Raw genomic sequence first — 19,095 nt, 5'->3', positions numbered from 1 at the left:
ATAGATAGTTTATTCTATTGATCTTAATGTATGTAATTGACATTTATACTTCTCATTCGCCCACTTCGCACATGCCCACGATAATTCAATCAATCGATCAAACATATTCATCTATTCAATATACTCCCTCCTCCACTCCATCACATGAATCGATTTTCGCCCTCCGCCCCGATTCTCCGGTACAACAGCCCAATCCTCCAACGTACACTGCTTCCGAAACTGGTTCTTCTCAAACACCCTCCTACTACCGGTATTATCAGTATGCATAGAAGCCTTGATGATATGCGCGTTCATCCGTGGAATCGCCCAATCATGAATAATAGTCCGTACAACAGCCGTCATAATCCCCTTTCCATGATGAGATGGCGATAGATAGTCTTTCTAGTTAGCATCCCCATATATAAATCATAGTTATATAAATCGGATTGAGGGAAAGGGAAAAAGAATACATACCCCCAAACATCCAAATAACCCCCTCCCCCCCAACCTCCCTCCCCTCATTCATTCCTATAGCGTGCCCCCTCTCCTCACTCCCAACCCTCAATTCAGGAAAATTATCCCTCGAGATCGTAACCACGCCAATCATCTGCCCCGAGTTCGCGAACCGGATACACGTAAACGGACACCCGTTTACGAATTGGTCGGTGTGCGCGGAGGCGAGGAGGCGCGCGCTCTCGGCGTACGCGTTGGCCAGGAAGTACACTGCGTGGTCGTGGTGGTAGGGGTAGGGGGGTGTGGTTATGTGCGGGTAGATTTTTGGGGAGTTGAGGAGGGTGACCAGGGCTGTTTCGTCGGAGTTGGGGCGGGGTGGGGTGAGGATTATGTTGTTGTGGGGGTGGGGGAGAGGGAGGTTGGGTTCGTTCAGCATTTTTGGTGTTGTGTTGTTGTTGTACAGTTTATGTGTATGTGTGGTTTGTATGGTTTGTATAGGTAGTGTTGGATAGGTTGGATGGTTGTTGGTGTTTTGAATGGTGGTTGGTTGTTGACGATCTGCGATGTTGACTAAAACTGATAAGTCTCACCGACAGTTTATATTTAATGATGACTCATTGGTTACAGGGATATATCAACCTATATACAGAATACGATTGCGGGAAATTGTATTTCATCACGTTCAAAGAAAATACCCTACCCTACCAAATATACCGAATAAAAGGCCAAGGCAACGCTCAAGGGAGATGTCCAAAAAGCAAAATCATGTCTCATGCATCCAGTACAACGCCAGAAAGGAAATTTTTGGGAATGACTCAGAAATCTTCAGGGCTCTCGAGATCCTCTAGCTTCTGACTGAGGAATTTCCCCAGCGCAGCGGATTTGGACTCGAGTGCGAGTAAGATTGCTGGTGATGCGGATAGGTTCAGCCCCTCCAGGCGAGCGAGGTCGGTGCTTCGGTCGATTTCATATTGTGTCTGTAGGTGAGCATCGATAGGCACATTGGCCTCACTGTGAGCACGCGAATGGTTGTGTGTTGTGTGACCGGATGTCGGGTTAGATGCGCCATGACCATTTGTCCGTGCTCCGTTCGATTCAGCCGCTCCATCAAATCTGCCTGTCGAGGCGCCTAATTTAGACGGTCCAACGGCAGCTAGAAGAACTTTGTCTGCTATCCTTGTCACGACAGAAACTAGGTCATCGAGCTCAAAGACAATTGATCCTACATCACCCAATGAGATGGATTGGGCTGTGACGTAGGAAGACGGGTGACTGGCCGGGTTCACACCCGTGAGATTACCGCTTGAGGCATTCTTTGCGTAGCATGTGTAGGCAGCTCCATAAGTAGCACTTAGGTTGCGCAGTTGGCGAGTCGGGAGAGAAGATGCGTGGGCGAAAATCGCCCCATTCGTTGAAAACACTCTAGGCAACAAGCATCAGCATGCTATAGCTGTGAGGGAACAAAAGGTCATACAAAATCGAGGTGATTTCTGGCGGTGACAGGTTATCCTCCAGGAGGTCACCTAGGGCCTCTGCGTCCAGCATTTTGATATCGGGAAGACCGGGAATCATTGTGACTTCGTCGTCGCAGCTGCCGCTGGTAGTTTCGTCTTCGGAATACTCTGCTTCAATAACCCAATCTTTTGGGGGAGACCAGGAACAGTCTTCAGGGAAGAAGAAACAGTTGTCCTGATAGTCCTCGTCCTCGTGATCGTACTCGATCGGTTCGTCGGAGCACTCTAGTAGATCCCGAGCGCACTGAGTGTGGCGTGCCCAATATGGTACAAACGGGACGTCGTAAATGCTAGTGGGTCTCTTTTCAAAGTAACCCGTCTGAACTGGATTTTGATACTCAGTCATTTTGCCAGCGAAGATGTAACAGATATAACCCAAATGTGGAGTAGAAATTTCGCAAACGAAAGGGGAGAGGAGGGGATTAAATAGACAATTCAAGAGGTAAGATAGGAGCAGTCATTTGAGGCAAGCCAACCAACACGGCTGGTTAGTAAAAGCACAGGCACACAACACCCGGTGTCACAAGAACCACACGGCAAGAGGAAGCAAGAAGCTTCTAGCTCCGGAAGAACGCGCATGGATGGAGAATGGGCTGATCGCTCAATTTGGCGGCGAGAGCTAACGCCATCCCTGCCAGTATAGGAAAGATGCGACATGTTGGACAGCCCTCAAAAGCCATCAAGAACGTGGAGAAATGGGGATAGTTGTGGGGAAAGGTAGCAACACGATGCCCGAACAGAATAGGAAGAATGTCCAGTGGCTGACAACAAATCATGAACGAGGCTGGGGAAGGCAACCAAAGGAAGACGACAGAGAGAGAAAAAAAATGAAGAAAAAGCAAAGAGACAGCAACAAAGCGGAACCAGGACGCAATGCCTGTGAGGAGTAGGCTCGAGGATGATCCTCTGCGTGTGTGTGGATGTCTGACAACAAAATGAGAAGGAATTCCACGAACCTTGAACGATCAACAAGACGACTAGGGCTTGAAAGGAATGAAGCAGACGAAACAGACCGTAAGGGAGGGAGGGGGGTGAATGTCACGATAGGACGATGATTTGTTGTTGATGTTGGCGTTGGAGATCGCTGGCACTTGGAGAGAGAAACGGAGGGCCCACCGCCTTGAAGTCCCCGCCGTGACAGCAGCAGGACATGTGGATGCAATCTGGAGGAGAGAAGAAGAAGAAGCTTATTGTGGCTGTTATTGGCATGGAAAAGACGGGCAACATCAGAAAATAGTCATCTGGGGGGCAGCCAATTTAAGGATACGAAGAAGTGGTTTAAAGGGGCCAATGGAGGATTTTTGACACGCGCCAGACACGCTTCGACGCTGATCTTGAAGCCATTTTAGAACATCGCATCCTTCGATTCTGTCTAATTTGGATAAACTTTAGTCTCCATAAGAGAATAATATGAGATAGTGAGATTGTATAAATAATCATTATTGATGCCATTGGTAAGGTGTTACTATAGTGTACTATAGTGCTTCATAGTCCTCCATCCCCAAGTCTACCTAGTCTATACCTATGGCTATAGCAAACCATCTAGATAGACTCTCGATTACTTCATTAGGATCAGTTTTATCAAAATGCTACTATCCATGTGTTGTATATCTCTTGCTTAATGATTCATCTTCATCTTCCTTCACGGCTCACCGGATAGCGTCATAGCTTCTCTACCCCACCTCACGTTTTCTCCTCACGCCAAATCACCGATGAAAAAAAAACCATCTGTCATCCACTCTCCAACCCCTCCCCCTCCTCCCCTCTCCGCCTATGTTCTCCAGTCGAATCTTTCCTCTTCGATTCTTCTCCCTCGGGGTCCTCGCACCAAGACTTTCTTTTGTGCCAGGTTCGTTCAAAGATCTTCCAACCGGATATCCCCACTTGGAGAGAACCATTGCTAATCGTTGGCTGCAGGAACAAACAGATCGCTCGCAACCATGGCGTCCCAGACTTCTACCTACAAGCTCAACCGTTCGTGATTATCCTTTCCCCCATTATGATTCGCCCATCGATCGGGTTCCTGCAAGATCTGGAGCTGACAATGGCTGTGTTTGGATACAGACTCGATGATCCGGGTCAAAGACCCAAAGAGATCAGGTAGGCGATCCACTGTCAGACCTTAATGTATGTACCTTGTTGGTACATGTCTAACGTCATGTGTTACAGTGGAGTTCTATAAGTTCCTGGGTCTTAACCAGATCCAACAGCTCGACTTCCCCGAAAACCAATTCTCCCTCTACTTCCTTGCCTACAACGGCCCAGCCTCCCTCCAAGGTGACCGTCACTGGACAGACCGCAACGCTGTTTTGGAGCTCACCCACAACCACGGCACTGAGAAAGACCCTAACTACGCCGTGAGCAACGGTAACACAGAACCCCACCGCGGATTCGGACATCTCGCCATCTCGGTCGACAACATCGAAGTCGCCTGCAAGAGACTCGAAGATGCCGGTTATGAGTTCCAAAAGAAGCTCACAGATGGTCGGATGAAGAGCATCGCGTTCGTCAAGGATCCCGATGGATACTGGGTAGAGATCATCCGTCGCCATGATGAGGACGTGGGAACCACCACGGACCCTGGTTCTTACAGACTCAACCACACCATGCTCCGAGTCAAGTCGGCAGAGGACAGCTTGAAATTCTACCAAGAGACCATGGGCATGACTCTCCTGCGCACCTCTGAGCACAAGGAAGCTGGCTTCAATCTTTATTTCTTGGGATACCCCAACTCCAACCCTAGCGTGCGCGAGGGTGCCCATAACCCAGTGTCTGAGTGGGAGGGACTGCTCGAGTTGACCTGGAACTATGGCACTGAGAAGCAGGAGGGCCCAGTGTACCACAATGGTAACGCTGAACCTCAAGGATTCGGTCACATCTGTAAGTTATATTTTCTCAGAATACGGAGTAAAGTGTCTCTAATGCAGTATAGGTGTTTCCGTGGACGATCTCAACGCCGCCTGCGACCGTTTCGAATCTTTGAATGTGAACTGGAAGAAGCGTCTTACCGATGGTCGCATGAAGAACGTGGCCTTCGTTCTCGACCCTGATGGATACTGGATTGAGGTGATCCAGAACGAAACACTCAAGCGCACCAGCAACTGGTGAATTTTTTCGCAACCAGATAAATTAGTAAATAAACCATCATCTCAGATAATATAACCTCCATAAGATCTACACATATGAAACGGGCCAGTCAGAAACACTGGATATCACATAGGTAGCACGTATTGGGGCTGCTGGTCCGTGAGCGAGTCTCGATAGGCCGAATCGCTGCTCCGGTGGGGAAAATCCCCGCTAAAAGTCACGCTGCGTTTTTCTGCCCCAGAAAATGACCAGAAAAAGAAACACAAAAGACAGCCGGTCGCCCTTCGCCATCATCACCACCACCACATCCCACCCCTTTCTCGTTGGAATTCTACTTGGATTTCTCTTCGAGCATGTCGACTGCCACTGCTACCCTATGGATGTCGGATAACCGGATGATTTTCTCTTTCTTTCCCTCCCGAATCGATTGACTCCTTCCCCCAGTCTCCCCGGACAGGCAAAAAGCTTCCCCGCTTAAGAGTCTCGCCGCCACTCACAATGCAGCCTGAGTCGGAGAAGCCCAAGAGGGCGCCGCGCAAACATGTCACCACGGCCTGTGTGCCTTGTCGAGAGAGTAAAATCAGAGTACGTTTACGGCTTGCTGCATCAGACTTGATGCGATCTAGATGATCTTCCATTGATGTTTGCCCGTGCTGATCGAATCAAGTGTGACGGCGCTACTCCGCATTGCAACAACTGTCAGAGGAAAGGTAAAGAGTGCAAGTATCAACATGGGGATGACAAACGAAAGTAAGTCTGGTTCCCAATTGGTATCACTTTGATCGGCATTTCCCAGTCTCCATTTTATTGGTTTTGATCTCTTCTTTTGTTGTCTCTGATTTCATCTCCTGCGGAAAAACGCGGTGGTCGTACAAGAAAACTGGGAACGGGCGCGCTGACCGCAGATTAAAACAGGGTGTCTCTTCGCGGTGCCACAGAGCTCTTCTCCGCACGAATTGATCAACTATGTCAATTCATCTATGATAATGGTCTAGAACCGCCTCCTATGAAACCCGAGGACGAATCGGGCATGAACCGAGTTCTGGATACGCTTCAAATACCTCGCGCACAGGTGAAAAGGAATGGATCGGTGGAGGAGAATAGGCAAAGGTCCGAATCTCAGCCTAATGTCGTACCTTCTCCGGGTCAAAGCCCCCCTGCTCTTCCTCCCGCTGTTGATGGACAGCTGGGTCGGGTGGCTGAAGCTCCACCCGCAGTCTCTTCAGCCTCCCAGAATGCGTTCACTAATCCACCATTCCTTCCCCCTGCGGAGACCAGCCCAGACCCTGTGAATCCATTTGGGATCCCTGCAGGACCGTCTGGGGGCTATAATTCCGCCCATTGGGGTTTCACCCTTCCGACGGCAGAAAGTCTGGATACCATTTATGCCAACATCAATGGCGGTGGTAGCTCTAGTCTTCCACATGATTCTAGCCTAAGCCCGGATAGTCTGCATTTGAGCCAGGACATAGCGCAGCAACCAGGGGTTCTGCTTGGACAGGCACGATTCGAGAGAGAATACGAGTCAGACAGCGGCGAGGAGGATGAAGCTGAGAAAGACGTCATTGAACAGCTCTCGAATCGTATAGGGACGCTGAAAATTGCCGGTGATGGCCACTTGCGATTCTACGGGGCGACTTCGAATCTGAATTTGGTGGATGTGTCTGCGACGCAGCAACGCCAGCGTCCAGATGCACGCACCGTCCGCCATGATGGACAGGACATCTTGAACCATCTGCGGGTCGGACAACCTGTTGATCAAGCCATGGAGGACCACCTCATCGAGCTCTATTTCACCTGGCAGAATCCCAGCACGTATGTGGTAGACAAGGAAATGTTTATGATTGCAAGATCAAAATGGAGGAATGAATTTGACGATACCGCGTTCTATTCAGAGGTACTTACTAACGCAATGTATGTTTTCTTCCTCGAAAATAAGGATTCGGCCAGCTAACAGAATGCAGGTGCGCTATTGGAAGTGCATTTGAAGCACGATACCATCCTACATTCATTACATTCCCAAAATCTCTATCAGAGTTTTTCGCAGACAGGGCTAAAGCCCTTCTCGAGATCGAATTAGACTCTCCATGTGTCGCCACTGTGCAAGCACTTGTTATACTAAGTTGCCATGAAGGGTCTTCAAATCGTGATGCTAGAGGATGGCTCTATAGTGGTATGTCCAAAGCCATCACAAGGTAGATTAGTGGAGCTAATAGTCTATATAGGCATGTCTATGAGACTAGCATTCGACCTTGGATTACATATTGATATGACACCGTATGTTGAAAAAGGCGACATCAGTGCCTTCGAAGCCGATGTTCGTCGAGTAGCATTCTGGGGAAGCTACACTGCAGACCAGTAAGTGAATTCAAAATTGAAGTATTGTCACAGGAGCTCACAAATCTTATAGTTTCTGGGGCTTCTATCTTGGAAGACCCTTTCGCATGAATGCGGGAGATATCACAGTCCCAAAGCCTGCGTCTGACCTAGGAGCAGAGAAGGAAGACACTTGGTATCCTTATGGTCTCCAAACAAAATCAGATGCATCTAATACGGGGTTGAAAAATCAAAACGAGTTAATCAGCAGGCAATTTGCCGTGCTCTGGGAGATTATCTCACCTGTTGGCCATATTCTGTAAGGAACTCTATACGTAACTGGGAGAGAAAAAAAAAAAAAAAAGCTGACAGGACTTGTAGTTATGGTTGTTCCGACATTTCTCGACACGATCTCCAGAGACTCTGTTATAGAGTGACAGAAGATCTGTTTGCCTGGAAGGCCAACCTGCCTTCAAGTCTTGAGATTGACCTTGAAAACGATAATATTGCGATTTTGCCCCATCTCCTGATTTTACAGTATGTTAAGACTCAGCAAGAAAAGCTGGATTCTTGGCTAATATAAAACAGCATGCAATACCACCAAATTGTCATTTTCACCCATCGTCCTTGGGTATCCAAAAATTACATTCAGCCACGTGCTCCACGTCAGGGGCCTGGCTATCACCATGCGCGAAGAATGTGCATTGAATCGGCTACGGCCATTACCCGGATACTCCATATCTACGAAAAGCACTACACATTCCGTCGGATGAACAACCAGGTGGTGGCCATTATATTTAGTGCAGCTTTAATGCTTCTCTATGTCACCATCTCGACTTCTCACGCCTCTGCCAAATCTGGTGGCGACAGCGGCAGCAATAATGCGGAAATGGTTGCGTATCTAAACCTCTGTTTCCGTGCATTAGATGAGCTGGGCCAGTCTTTTGAGAATGCGAAGAGAACTCGAGATTTTCTCGTCAGCCTCCAACGAAGATGGCAAGCTCATATGCGCCGAACAGGCTCGGCCACGAAGCGTCAAATAAGTAACATGCAGTCATCCCAACAGCAAACAGGTCCTATTTCTGAACTAGACATGTCGAGAAAACGACACCGAGCTTCAATTACCGCCCCAAACCCCCATCCAAACATTCCCCCCTTCCCAATACCTTCAGTTGCTACACCTGCCCCGGGCATGACTCCGGGTCCACAGTCACACTCACAACGAAATATACACCAATCAACCGATCCGCCACAAGCGTTCGGCGCATGCCAACCCGGCGATCTAGACTGGATCCGCAACTCCGACTTGCAATTACTCTCAGAGGGTCTGGGCGATACCAATTTCCCCCCATTGGGAACTACAACTTCATACGCAGAGGGAGGCCAGGGATTACCAACTCTTGCTGATATTGAGCCATGGTGGGAGTCGCCGAATGGTAATGGTTTTGGGGGATCTTCTCTATAGAAATAAGTAATGCTAACTTTGCTGGGACAATTGCGTTTTATAGAGGGAAGGGATAGAGGAATTGGTGTTTGTGGGCAGGATCAATTCTATCTCATGAATTTAGACGACTAAATGATATAAAATTTAGATGATGATACCATTTTTTGGTCTCTTGTCATGAATATTTTCTGTCGAAGTAGGGTAGCTGGCAAAGAGAAGAAACAACTTTTATGGTGGATGTGGAGTATTTTCTATTTTGCGCTATTCACCACTAGCGTTACAGATAATTCAACAACAGCTCGTATAGCTCAGTTGGTAGAGCGCATGACTAGTAATCATGAGGTCCGCGGTTCAAATCCGCGTGTGAGCACTTTCTTTTTGCTTTTTTTTTTTTTTTTGCTCTCCTTGATTAATCAAGCCTTCATTCATTTTTTGCTTTGTTTTCTTGAAAGAAACCCCCCTCACAAGTGCCAAGGGGCCAATGGATCCTGCGGCTACGAAGTACCAAGTCAATCCGTCTCTACAACATCCCTCAACCACATCGCTGCATCTTTACCCCCAGCCGAATCCCTAGCCAAAGTAACTTTCCTCTCTCCATAACCCTTCTCGCGACCCCAGAAACACGCACGACGCATGACATTGACCATTTCCTCGGCCTGTCGTGCTAACACTGTTTGGTTCCCTGGTTTGCGGTTGCCAGCACCATTGCTATGATTGTGCTGCGATGATTCGGGAGTCTCATCACGGACGAATAGACGGACCCATGGTAGAGTCATTTCCAATCGGCCGATGGCGCGGTATGGGCTGTTTGCGCCGCTGAGGCCGTAATCCAGTCCGTAGGGCGGCCATCTCGAAAGGGCCTTTCGACGACGGACGACAGTGCCTTTTGAGTTTTCGACGGGGTCAGTTTCTGGATCTGAAGCTGAAGTGGAAATGCTGCCGTCCTCTGGTTCATCATCTGATATGTGTATATCCATACCGCCAATGTCGTCCATGCTCCTTGACCTCAGGACGGGAACAGGGTACTCGGGTCCAGTGAGATATCTCGGAAAGGCCTTGGGGACATCTTTTCCCGCAGACCGAAGGAAGAGGAGTGGCGAAGCAAACGCATCAAAGTATCGCTCTGCTGTGTGGAAGTACCTCTCCCGTGCCTCGAGAAGAGGGACTAGGTCTGGCCGAACAGATGGCTGGACTCGCTTCGCCTTTTTCTTCGTGGTTGCGGAGCCATTGCTAGGACTGCTAGACTGTGAACCATCTGCGGAGATAGTACAATATTCGTCCAACCCAGTCCAGTCACAGATCGGTTCCAGCGCAGCCACGGCACGAACGGTCTGAGCTTCCGTGAGTGCTAGCATCAAAGCCAAAGAACCACCGGTGTGCGTGCCCAAAACACTCAGATGAGCTGGCTGCAGGGTTTGCAGTATCCAATCAAATCCAGCTAGAGTGTCGTGGATCGGGGTGGGGTATTTGAAGTATTCCACGCTGGGCGTCTCATGCTGTATGGCTTCTTCTTGGTGTTCCTCGGGCTTCTCTTCCTTGCCAACTGAACCCAGGCGGTAGTTGACAGTGACTACCGTCGACAGCGTGGTAGAAGCAAGCCCATGTTGCGGTGTGAGGTTCTGTGTATATGCTAGGCTGGGGTATTGCGAGAACAGTGGGCCCGGTGGGAGGTAGAGAATCACATTTGGCCGTTGGGTTTGCGATGTGTTATCTTTAGGTTGAGTTACGCTGGACAGATAAAGACCAGTAAGCATCACATAAGCCGTAATAATCGCATGTTAAATGACGCAAAGTCCGCACCTCAATGTTACATTCCCGTTATTGCCAACAGGGATGGAAAACGTCCTATCGATGCAGAGAGAAGATGAGAGACGTGTGTTCGGACGAGCGTTGAAGAGGCGTCGGAGGATAGGACAAAAGGAATTGCTTATGATGATCATGCGGTGAGATTGAGAAAAGGAAATATTTCCTAGGGAATTAATCAAAGGGCGCATCGCGCCATGTTGGTTGTTGAAGAGTTCGAGGTGAAGTCCGATTCTTGGCGGACAGACGTCACCGATAAGATAAGCACACCCCAGGTCACTTTATATAAAAAGAGATGATAGAGTGTATAATAGTACTGTATAGCGAAAATTCTACTTGAGGACATTTATAAAAGTAAATATTGATTCTTTTGGAGTAAATAAGAACGCTCAAAGAACTATTCAGCTGCGTTGTACAATCAAATCGCTCGACATATGATCAAATGTATTGTAGCACCTCAAAAAGCCAATTGACTGAACGAGAATTTCTCGTTTGTAGCAGATGCTGCTGGATCGTCGAAGTCCAAAGCTGCTTCTCCACCATATTCAGGAGTTGGACGAACGACTTCCAGACAGAGTTGCGGATCCTTGGAATAGACTCGTAGCCCGACCACGCACACTGCATTCCATGGGTCGTTGTTAACTTCTTCTGGCGGACATGGTGGTGCTGGCTGACAGTGTTTTGGTTCTGGTTCCTCAGGAGGCATGTCAATATCAGAGTCGAACTCAAAGCCTTCCAGAAACTTCTGATCATAGCTGCTGAGACCGTTGGTAACGATGTTGGTGTCCAATGGACGCGGTGATCTATACTTGCGCTTGATGCTCTTTGTGTTGAACTGGGTGTCGGGAGTCGTGCCATTGAACAAAGGTTTAGAGCCAACACCATTGGTAGAAACGCCTTCTGTATCCAGTGCCGATTGGACAGGAGGTGTTGGAAGAGGGGCTTCGGTCTTCAATTTCTTGTTGGCCATGCCCCCAGCTCCTGCAAAATGCCTCTCATCTGCCCGGCGTTTCCGCGCCTCCAGCTTGCGTTCCCGGATCCAATCTCTTTCGAGTCTCTTCTTTGTCTCTTCCCGCAGCTTTCTTCTCTCCATTACTCTGCGGCGCTTTTCATGGTTCTCACGAGCTCTCTTCTCGTCCTCTGTTTCGAAAACAAGGCCCTTGGCGTGTGCCAAATCATACGAAAGCCCGATTTGCACGAGCTTCTCCCGTCTGATGGGTGCTAGACGGCTCACAACGTCTTCAGTTGATTCTAAGCCGTCCTTTCGATAGGCAGTGATCTTCACGAGAACGTGGTAGAGACCCGGTTTGAGATAAACCTCTGCATTCACAGATCGGCTCATCAAATAGCTGGTGCGGCTACGCACAATGTAGTCATTGTCACCTTCTTTCTGGAGTCGGAATTTAAGGGTGAAATCGTATTCTCCTGCCAGTCCTTTGAAGTAGCGCTTGTCGAGCTTTTACATTTTTAGTCAGCCTTGAATAAGATAGAATACCATAGTTAAACTCACCTGCGAAAGGACAATAACCACAGAGCCTTCCTTCGCCACGTTAATAATGAACTTGTTGCTGTGGTAGTCTGCAGACCAGGGCACATTGAGAGTGGTCCATTGCCGAGTGACAGTCCATTCAGGCCCGAAGAGACGGGTCCGATCGATGTGCTGATACTTCTTGAGGAGGTCGTTGTAGGAGATCCAAAAGAACTGCCATCTGTCAGTTTGTTCTTTGTGATGTTTTCCTTGCCAAGGAAGACTCACCCCGTCGTTGCCAAATTTATGTCCCAATTTCTCCATCCATTCTGCCGTCCATTGCTCTGATCCATCGCTCCAAGCACCTCTCCATTCCTTTTTGCCCCAGGGGTTTCTCAATCTGAGTAGTCGCTGACCATCAATTTCTCTTGCCTCCATAATCGAGTATGAGTGATTCTCAGATATGCCCTTCCTGTCTCTGGGGGGCCCTTTATAGCCGGGGTCAAGCCAATTTGACCACAGACCAGTACCGCAGCCAAAAAGAAACTCTTTGTTAACCTTCATGAGCTCTTCATTCCAAAACCTATCCTTATCCAGGATATTACTTGTGAGTATATCGGAGGTAACACCGCCAGTCAGATCTTCAACTGCTTCCCTGAAAATAGTTAGCTTTCGTTCCAGATACTCAAGACTAGGATTCTTACCCTACGAATCCGCCTTCAATCGCTGAGTAGTCGCCGTGCGCCTTTGCGTATGCTTTCTCAAGCAATGGCAGCCAAGTCTCATTCTCATCCGCACACTGCGCGAAATATAAAGCCCGGGATCCAGTTTGCCAGACCTTACGGTATTCCTCTTCTGTATCAGTTCTGATGATGTCATCCCAGATTTGCCGCTCATCGACAGATTCATCGTAGTCGGCTGCTCGCAGATACAATTTATCGTCTACAATGCACTGCTGCCATTCATCATCTGTAGAAGGACGAGCGATTAGTACTACATCAAAATGAGAAAACACATACGATGCTTACCTCGATAGAAAACAAACCCATAAACACCAATGGTCTCATCCCGGGCTACGCAGATATTTTCGATCAATCCCTGCTTATTCCCCATGGTGCACAACCCGGCCATGAACCAGCAATCACCATCGCGTCCTTGGCGCACATCAGAGGCAGTTGGCCCATTAACATAGAATTGTGGTTTCTCAAAAATTTCCTAATTTAAGAATAACAATTAGTTTTTAAAGTTCGTAGGAAAAGGGGATCTTTTGAGGAGGCGGTGCATCACGAACAGTTACTCTTTTGACGCCCCTTGGTTGCATTTCCAAGTTTGACCTCTCCAGCCCATCGAGGTAGTCTCTTCTTCCGGATTTCAGGTCCACTCCGATGTCAAAATGAGGATCTGTATACTTCTGATTCACGGCTCTGCACTCTTTGATGATACGCTCGACAGCCCGTTGGCAGTCCTTCTTTGCCTGCTCGTAAGAATTCCCCGCATCTTGTCCTTGAATCACACCTTTGGGGATCCGTGCGGCCTTGGTGCGGGCATACGGGTTGTCAGGCAGAACAGTATAGACCTTGCCTGGACATCTTGTGGTGAACTGCTCCCAGAACTGTTTTACTAGGTCTTGCGGCGATACGTTCTTTGATTTGCGCCGTGTCTGACTCCCTGAGCGGGAAGAGGAAGGAGGGGGGAAGGGCATGTCGGGGAACTCGTCGTCACAGTCCATTATTATTCACTCTAGGTGCTAAAAAAAGATGGATAAAGTATGCGCTCTATTGTAGTGGAATGGAGGAAACACAAGGAGGCACTTGTGGGAGTTGTGAAAGGGTGCTTCGACAGATAGCATTTTGACGGCGCAGGCCGTATTTATGTCCTTCTGGTTCTATCTTTTATTTTTTCCCCTCGTGTCTGATCATGAGGCTGAGTTATGACTCCACAGTCCACAGAAACGCAACTCTTTTTCACGGCATTGCCGACATGTAAAGAACACCTCGTAGGATTCGCTACATTTCGTTCGGCGACGCCCTAGACTTGCAGCCGTTGCTGTAAGGCTACCCACAGTCATTTTTAGACCAGCGGTAGCATCCGCGCCCACGAATCGTGTTGAAGAAGACGATTGTCGGGCCAAAAGATGGCTTCTCCAGTTCATTTCCCCCTTTTCGTGATCACAGCCATCATTGGCTGCCATGTTGTACAGCCGCGTGCGTAAGGCTGACCAGCCATCTGTGCTGGGTCACTTTAGTTCGGTCTTTAGCGGGCGACGGAAGAGCGAAAAGGCCAATGCCCCCAGGCGATCGTTGTCAGCAAACTTGAAACGACTGGCTATTTTATTAATAGTAGGCTCGTGAACTGGTGGAATACGAGTGTTGTTTCAGCGGTAGCCATGCGCTTGGGGGTGGTCCCAGTCGGATTTCCTTTTGTTCTGTCTGCATCACGCTGATAAGGTGTGGGTGTCTAAATTCTCACGTGTGATGGGATTAATCTTAAATCCTTGAACTTTTAGTCTATTCTCAGCTCCCATAGTAGCCTGTATTTTTTGATTTATAAGGCATCCTCGATGGTGGAATCGGCTGGAGCTGAAGGTTGTATCCTGCTATGATTGCGATTCTCAAGCACAGCGCGAGAAACAAGGCGGCGATTGGTCGGAGGAGGGATTCGCGCGGTGGTGGAGGGGATAAAGGATTATCTCGTGCTATGTGGGTACGGCGAATCGACGAATTTGTAGCTGATGGTATTGAACTCGTAATTATCGCCAAAGAAATCATGATTTGTTGCAAAAAAGAGACGGGAAGAACCAATGAAAGAGAGGGACAAGAACGGGCGATGCTATTCTCGCGATGTGATTGGCTCAATCAAAGCACCATCACGTGCACCCCATCTCCATTCCATCTCCAGTTCTCCACCTCCATGGCTTCATCTCCCCAGGAATTCTTATCGTTATCCAGAGGAGAGTATATATATTTATCATGGGTTATCCAAGATGGATACTATAATACTTAATACCCCGGCAAGTGCTAATAAAAAGGTTGCCAGAGCATGTCAACGTTGCCGACGTCAGAAACTCAAGGTACCTTCCTCTAGTTGACATTCATCGAGTTCTCGCTGAGATTTTTAGTGTGATATTCAACGACCATGTACGCTATGCGTTAGGGCTGGTGCTAGCTGTGTGCCTCATGCGTCAAGCCAATGGAAAGTGTATCAGCCAAGCATAGAATCCGAACGGCCCACAAAAAGAACTCGCACGGCGGCTCCAGCGTCCGTTGAAGCGCCGTCTAGAGAAAGTCGGCGGATTAGTATTGATAGAGAGGAACTGGAATCTGTTGATCAAGAAGCCGTGGGACCAAGGAACCATCGGCAAAATGTCCATCTTGGTGATCAAGCGTGGAATTCGAGCTCCACCATGTCCTTAGTAGATGGGGTGAGTCCATGATATGCATTCATCTATTCGACAGCTAATATTTTTGGAGGCCTTTAAATTTCACAATGCAACTGTTCCTGGGGCCCCGGTAACGACTGCCATTCCTGGAGGCCAGCAGCAGGAAGTCCAAAGTGACTCAGGGGAAGAAAGCTCTGATGAAAGAGCAGGGATGAACCCCGGGAGTGCTTCAGCTATGAGGTCCACCAATTTCATTCCGTCAACTGTGAGATCAATGAATCGGTCATCTCAGTCAGCTATAAATGACCTCGTGTCTCTACTTCCCCACTACGAAGCTGCTGCTTTGCTTGTGGACACCTACTTTGACCGAGTTCATTGGTTCATGCTAATCTTTCATCAAGACGAATTCAGACGACGATGGCAGAAGCTATACCAAATATCTAGTAATCAGCTACAGGCAAAGCTTCACAGCATTGGCTTTATAAGTACGTTTTTGATGGTGATTGCCATCGGGTTACAATACGCAGGGGCTTATAGACAGCGCCTTCTGGCCAGTCACAACATTGATCATGAGAAGCTCAAGGAACGGATTTTCTCTTCTATAAGGGCGAACCTCTTGGATATTGTGTCTTTAGGGTCACTAGAGGCTGTGCAAACCTGTGTCTTGCTGGGAACATATTATTTGTTCCATGGAAGCCCTGGACTGGCCTGGCCAGTCTGTGGCTGCGGACTGAGAATTGCTCAAGCCTTGAAACTGCATCGAAAGCTACCTAGGGACGGATCAGGCTCCTTGCGTTCGATCAACCTACGCAACCACAATGAGACAAGGAAGCGTTGCTGGTGGGCTATCTATGAAATTGAGACATTCTGCTCTATGTCGTATGGATACCCTCATAGTATTAGAGATGATGATTGCGACGTGGAGCCACTGGACCCATCGGCCAAATCGCAGTCTGTTCAGTCTCCCAAATCATTCAATGAGCCGCTACAATGCAACACCACACTCTTGGCATACAAATACTTCATGTCCAAGTTGTCTGTTCTTACCAAGGCCGCCCTGGCTGAACTGTATCGTATCGGTCCAGTTTCCGCAAATAATTCAGGATATCCAGGCAATTCAGTTACAAGCCTACATCTTATCGAGAAGGTATCTGAATTCGATTCCAGACTTCGGAAATGGAACGAAGAGATTCCTCCGAAATTGCAGCTGCAAAGCGGAGTGAATGCCGAAGTGAGTTATTCCTCACCAGAGGAACTAGACCGTGACATTGGGGCATCTGGTCCTCGGTTTGAAATATACATTTTCCAACTACAGGCCTTGGCTCTCAAGCTGGCATATGAAAATGCCAGGATCCTTGTTCATCGGCCACTACTTTCTTACAAGCTCGTTAGCAAAGCCAATGATCCAATGCCCGAAAATTCCACCAATACTTCTGGGGAACACCCCGACCCATTCCGCCTATCCCTACAAGTATGTCGCGATGCAGCTTTGAGTACTTCTGAAGTCGTTTCAATGCCAATAGCGGAACTTGTCTCCGATACCTATGCCGCAGCTTTTGTAGGTATTCATACCTTCACAGCAGGAATTACTTTGGGGATTTTAAGCAGTATTGAACCACTAACCCCACAATCCCATGAAGCAAAAAATGGGCTTCACAAACTGATGGCTATACAAACAAAGTTGAAGAACCGATCTACTTTAGCTGCGCAGGGCCTGGAGATCCTTCAGCGGTTAACAAGACACGTCATGGAAAAAGAATTGAACGCGATGCTTGACGTATCCAAACCTATCACATCAAGTGCAGTGGCCGGGGCGAGTGCTACTGGATCTAATTCTTCGCATCCCGATAATATTCCACATGCTACGAATGGCCTGCAGCAGTCCACTTCGCAGCAAGTGGTACGAGAGGACATTGAACATGCCTCGCACATCCCACCGACGGGGAAACCATTTAATGATGGTGTCATCAGTGATAATAATAATCAATTTTTCCAATACGCGGAAGATCCTACCTTGTCGCAAGCAGTCTATGATTTCGACCAAGGTAAGAAAAGCTCATGCACCTATCGTGATTGAATAAGAGGCTGATTGGTATTCCACAATTAGCTATATCAACCCAAGACCACCCCTTTCAACCGGAATTGGAAGAGCCGCCAGTGGACCCTTCGCTCTTTTGGCCATCTGCCAACGACGGGTTTGCAGCGCTTGAGCAGGCATGGATATGGGGACTGGATAACTTTGCACCTCCTGAATGAGGAAATGAATTACGATCTGATCACCATAATTCTATCATTGAAGATCACTTAAACAACATGCTGGAACTCTTAATCCCACAGGTATCTATCATGGATCTATAAACTGCTCATAGCCGCGGTATCATTGGCAGTGGAAATTTAGGCTTTCGAAAAGATCCATGGTCAAACTGAGCCTATGTGCATCTGCATTATATTTCATCTTCAGCTAACCTTTGAGAAAAGTATCTTTGTCTAAAGAGAGGCACAGAAATTATGATCGCCCTACTATGGTATCTACTCACTGCGCATTCGGGAAGGAAATGACACCGCAGAATTGCCAGTAGAGAGGGTATTATGTTTTCAATGCTTCCTGCAGATGATAAACTGATAATACATGCATTATTACGCGACATAAAACAGGTTCAATCTTGATTTTACTTGCTGACTCTACAAATACTTCTAGTAACCACCAAACTCGTCCTCCTCTTGCATTGGCTTGAATGTGACTTCAACAGGCTCATTGCCAATACCCCGGCACTTTGCGTCCTCCAAAATAGCAATGGTGGCTGTGGCTCCGATGCGGGTAACACCCAGGCTCATGACATGCAGTAGATCGTCCAAAGTTCTCACACCTCCGGCAGCCTTGATCTGAACCTTGCTTCCAGACTTCTCCCGCATCAGCTTCAGAGCCTTAATCGTGGCACCCTTGTAGTTGTATGAACCATCAGCCTGCTTCACAAATCCATACCCCGTCGAAGTCTTGACAAACGCAACATTCAGCTGAGTACAGATTTCGCAAAGTCGTGCAATGTGCTCCAGCTTGAGGTAATCGTTTTCGAAAATAACCTTTAAGATAGCGCCGTTGGCTGTGACAGCCTCGTTAATCTGACGGATCTCGTCGGTGACATATTCCCAATCACCACCGAGGACCTTGCCAACGTTAACTACCATGTCAATCTCAGCACCGCCTGCCTTGGCTGCGGCAGTGGCCTCGATGACCTTGATTTCTGTAGTGCTGTTGCCATGGGGGAAGCCGATGACAGGGCAGACCAGAACGTCTGTTCCGGCAAGTTCTTTCTTGGCTAGGGGGATCAAGTACGGCTTCACACAAGCTGTAGCCACGTGAGCTTCGCGACAGATCTTAAGACCGGCAAGAATATCGGCGTCTGTCATGGTTGGGTGGAGCAACGAGTGATCGATCATCTTGGCGAGTTGAGGGAGGGTGACGGTGATGGTGTTGGCGGCCATTCTGAAGTAGGATAAGTGATTTTGTAAGATGAGAGAAAGTTTCAACGATTAATATTCAGATAAAGAAGTAAATGAAATTATTGGATTGTACTTAATGGAAATTAGTCTTGTCCGATGCGATCTTTAAGCCATTTAAGTAGAAATCCAAAGTGACGGCCACTATACAACT

General features: G+C 48.1%; 8 protein-coding genes and 1 non-coding gene across 9 annotated transcripts; 4 read left to right on the top strand and 5 right to left on the bottom strand.

Moving 5' to 3' along the window:
- Positions 1-16: 16 nt before the first annotated feature.
- On the bottom strand, positions 17-1,298 carry ASPWEDRAFT_712859 (GNAT family N-acetyltransferase). Its single transcript, XM_040839165.1, has 2 exons — positions 454-1,298; positions 17-377 (listed from the first exon to the last, which is right to left on the bottom strand). The coding sequence occupies exons 1-2, from the start codon at positions 866-868 to the stop codon at positions 112-114; spliced, it is 681 nt and encodes a 226-aa protein (XP_040684125.1). The 5' UTR covers positions 869-1,298; the 3' UTR covers positions 17-111.
- On the bottom strand, positions 1,058-2,292 carry ASPWEDRAFT_748330 (uncharacterized protein; the record flags this gene model as incomplete). The annotated part of the gene is made up of 2 exons (XM_040839524.1): positions 1,058-1,854; positions 1,907-2,292. 2 exons carry the CDS (start codon positions 2,290-2,292, stop codon positions 1,248-1,250), a joined length of 993 nt encoding a protein of 330 aa, XP_040684124.1. The 3' UTR covers positions 1,058-1,247.
- A 1,466-nt stretch (positions 2,293-3,758) lies between these two features.
- Positions 3,759-5,054, top strand: ASPWEDRAFT_164625 (lactoylglutathione lyase GLO1; the record flags this gene model as incomplete). Its single annotated transcript, XM_040829886.1, has 2 exons — positions 3,759-4,830; positions 4,874-5,054. Exons 1-2 carry the CDS (start codon positions 4,076-4,078, stop codon positions 5,052-5,054), a joined length of 936 nt encoding a protein of 311 aa, XP_040684123.1. The 5' UTR covers positions 3,759-4,075.
- A 126-nt stretch (positions 5,055-5,180) lies between these two features.
- On the top strand, positions 5,181-9,032 carry ASPWEDRAFT_46027 (transcription factor domain-containing protein). Its single transcript, XM_040836681.1, has 8 exons — positions 5,181-5,618; positions 5,701-5,783; positions 5,949-6,947; positions 6,998-7,206; positions 7,259-7,391; positions 7,444-7,668; positions 7,731-7,886; positions 7,938-9,032. The coding sequence occupies exons 1-8, from the start codon at positions 5,532-5,534 to the stop codon at positions 8,812-8,814; spliced, it is 2,769 nt and encodes a 922-aa protein (XP_040684122.1). The 5' UTR covers positions 5,181-5,531; the 3' UTR covers positions 8,815-9,032.
- A 58-nt stretch (positions 9,033-9,090) lies between these two features.
- ASPWEDRAFT_t206 lies at positions 9,091-9,163 on the top strand. The gene has a single exon. It is a non-coding gene; the product is annotated as a tRNA-Thr (tRNA).
- Positions 9,164-9,269: 106 nt separating this feature from the next.
- Positions 9,270-10,656, bottom strand: ASPWEDRAFT_46026 (uncharacterized protein). The gene has a single exon (XM_040836679.1). The coding sequence runs from the start codon at positions 10,545-10,547 to the stop codon at positions 9,303-9,305; it is 1,245 nt and encodes a 414-aa protein (XP_040684121.1). The 5' UTR covers positions 10,548-10,656; the 3' UTR covers positions 9,270-9,302.
- Positions 10,657-11,053: 397 nt separating this feature from the next.
- Positions 11,054-13,793, bottom strand: ASPWEDRAFT_32621 (calpain-like protein; the record flags this gene model as incomplete). Its single annotated transcript, XM_040833691.1, has 6 exons — positions 11,054-12,052; positions 12,107-12,298; positions 12,353-12,719; positions 12,769-13,033; positions 13,093-13,279; positions 13,356-13,793. 6 exons carry the CDS (start codon positions 13,791-13,793, stop codon positions 11,054-11,056), a joined length of 2,448 nt encoding a protein of 815 aa, XP_040684120.1.
- A 1,674-nt stretch (positions 13,794-15,467) lies between these two features.
- ASPWEDRAFT_177097 (transcription factor domain-containing protein) lies at positions 15,468-17,699 on the top strand (the record flags this gene model as incomplete). Its single annotated transcript, XM_040831610.1, has 3 exons — positions 15,468-15,485; positions 15,535-17,488; positions 17,551-17,699. The coding sequence occupies 3 exons, from the start codon at positions 15,468-15,470 to the stop codon at positions 17,697-17,699; spliced, it is 2,121 nt and encodes a 706-aa protein (XP_040684119.1).
- Positions 17,700-17,956: 257 nt separating this feature from the next.
- ASPWEDRAFT_46021 (2-deoxyribose-5-phosphate aldolase) lies at positions 17,957-19,046 on the bottom strand. The gene has a single exon (XM_040836678.1). The coding sequence runs from the start codon at positions 18,924-18,926 to the stop codon at positions 18,138-18,140; it is 789 nt and encodes a 262-aa protein (XP_040684118.1). The 5' UTR covers positions 18,927-19,046; the 3' UTR covers positions 17,957-18,137.
- Positions 19,047-19,095: the final 49 nt, after the last annotated feature.

This window comes from Aspergillus wentii (genome assembly GCF_001890725.1).
Source record: "Aspergillus wentii DTO 134E9 unplaced genomic scaffold ASPWEscaffold_9, whole genome shotgun sequence".
NCBI lineage: Eukaryota > Fungi > Ascomycota > Eurotiomycetes > Eurotiales > Aspergillaceae > Aspergillus > Aspergillus wentii.
The sequence above is the reverse complement of the archived record's forward strand: the minus strand, read 5'-3'. Positions and strand labels throughout refer to the sequence as shown.

Coding starts and splice junctions, on each gene's coding strand:
- ASPWEDRAFT_46026 (XM_040836679.1), bottom strand. CDS start 10,547: ATGCTTACTGGTCTTTATCTGTCCAGCGTAACTCAACCTAAAGATAAC.
- ASPWEDRAFT_712859 (XM_040839165.1), bottom strand. CDS start 868: ATGCTGAACGAACCCAACCTCCCTCTCCCCCACCCCCACAACAACATA. Junction 378..453: donor GGTTATTTGGATGTTTGGGG/GTATGTATTCTT, acceptor CTAACTAGAAAG/ACTATCTATCGCCATCTCAT.
- ASPWEDRAFT_46021 (XM_040836678.1), bottom strand. CDS start 18,926: ATGGCCGCCAACACCATCACCGTCACCCTCCCTCAACTCGCCAAGATG.
- ASPWEDRAFT_46027 (XM_040836681.1), top strand. CDS start 5,532: ATGCAGCCTGAGTCGGAGAAGCCCAAGAGGGCGCCGCGCAAACATGTC. Junction 6,948..6,997: donor GAGGTACTTACTAACGCAAT/GTATGTTTTCTT, acceptor AACAGAATGCAG/GTGCGCTATTGGAAGTGCAT. Junction 7,392..7,443: donor GGAAGCTACACTGCAGACCA/GTAAGTGAATTC, acceptor CAAATCTTATAG/TTTCTGGGGCTTCTATCTTG.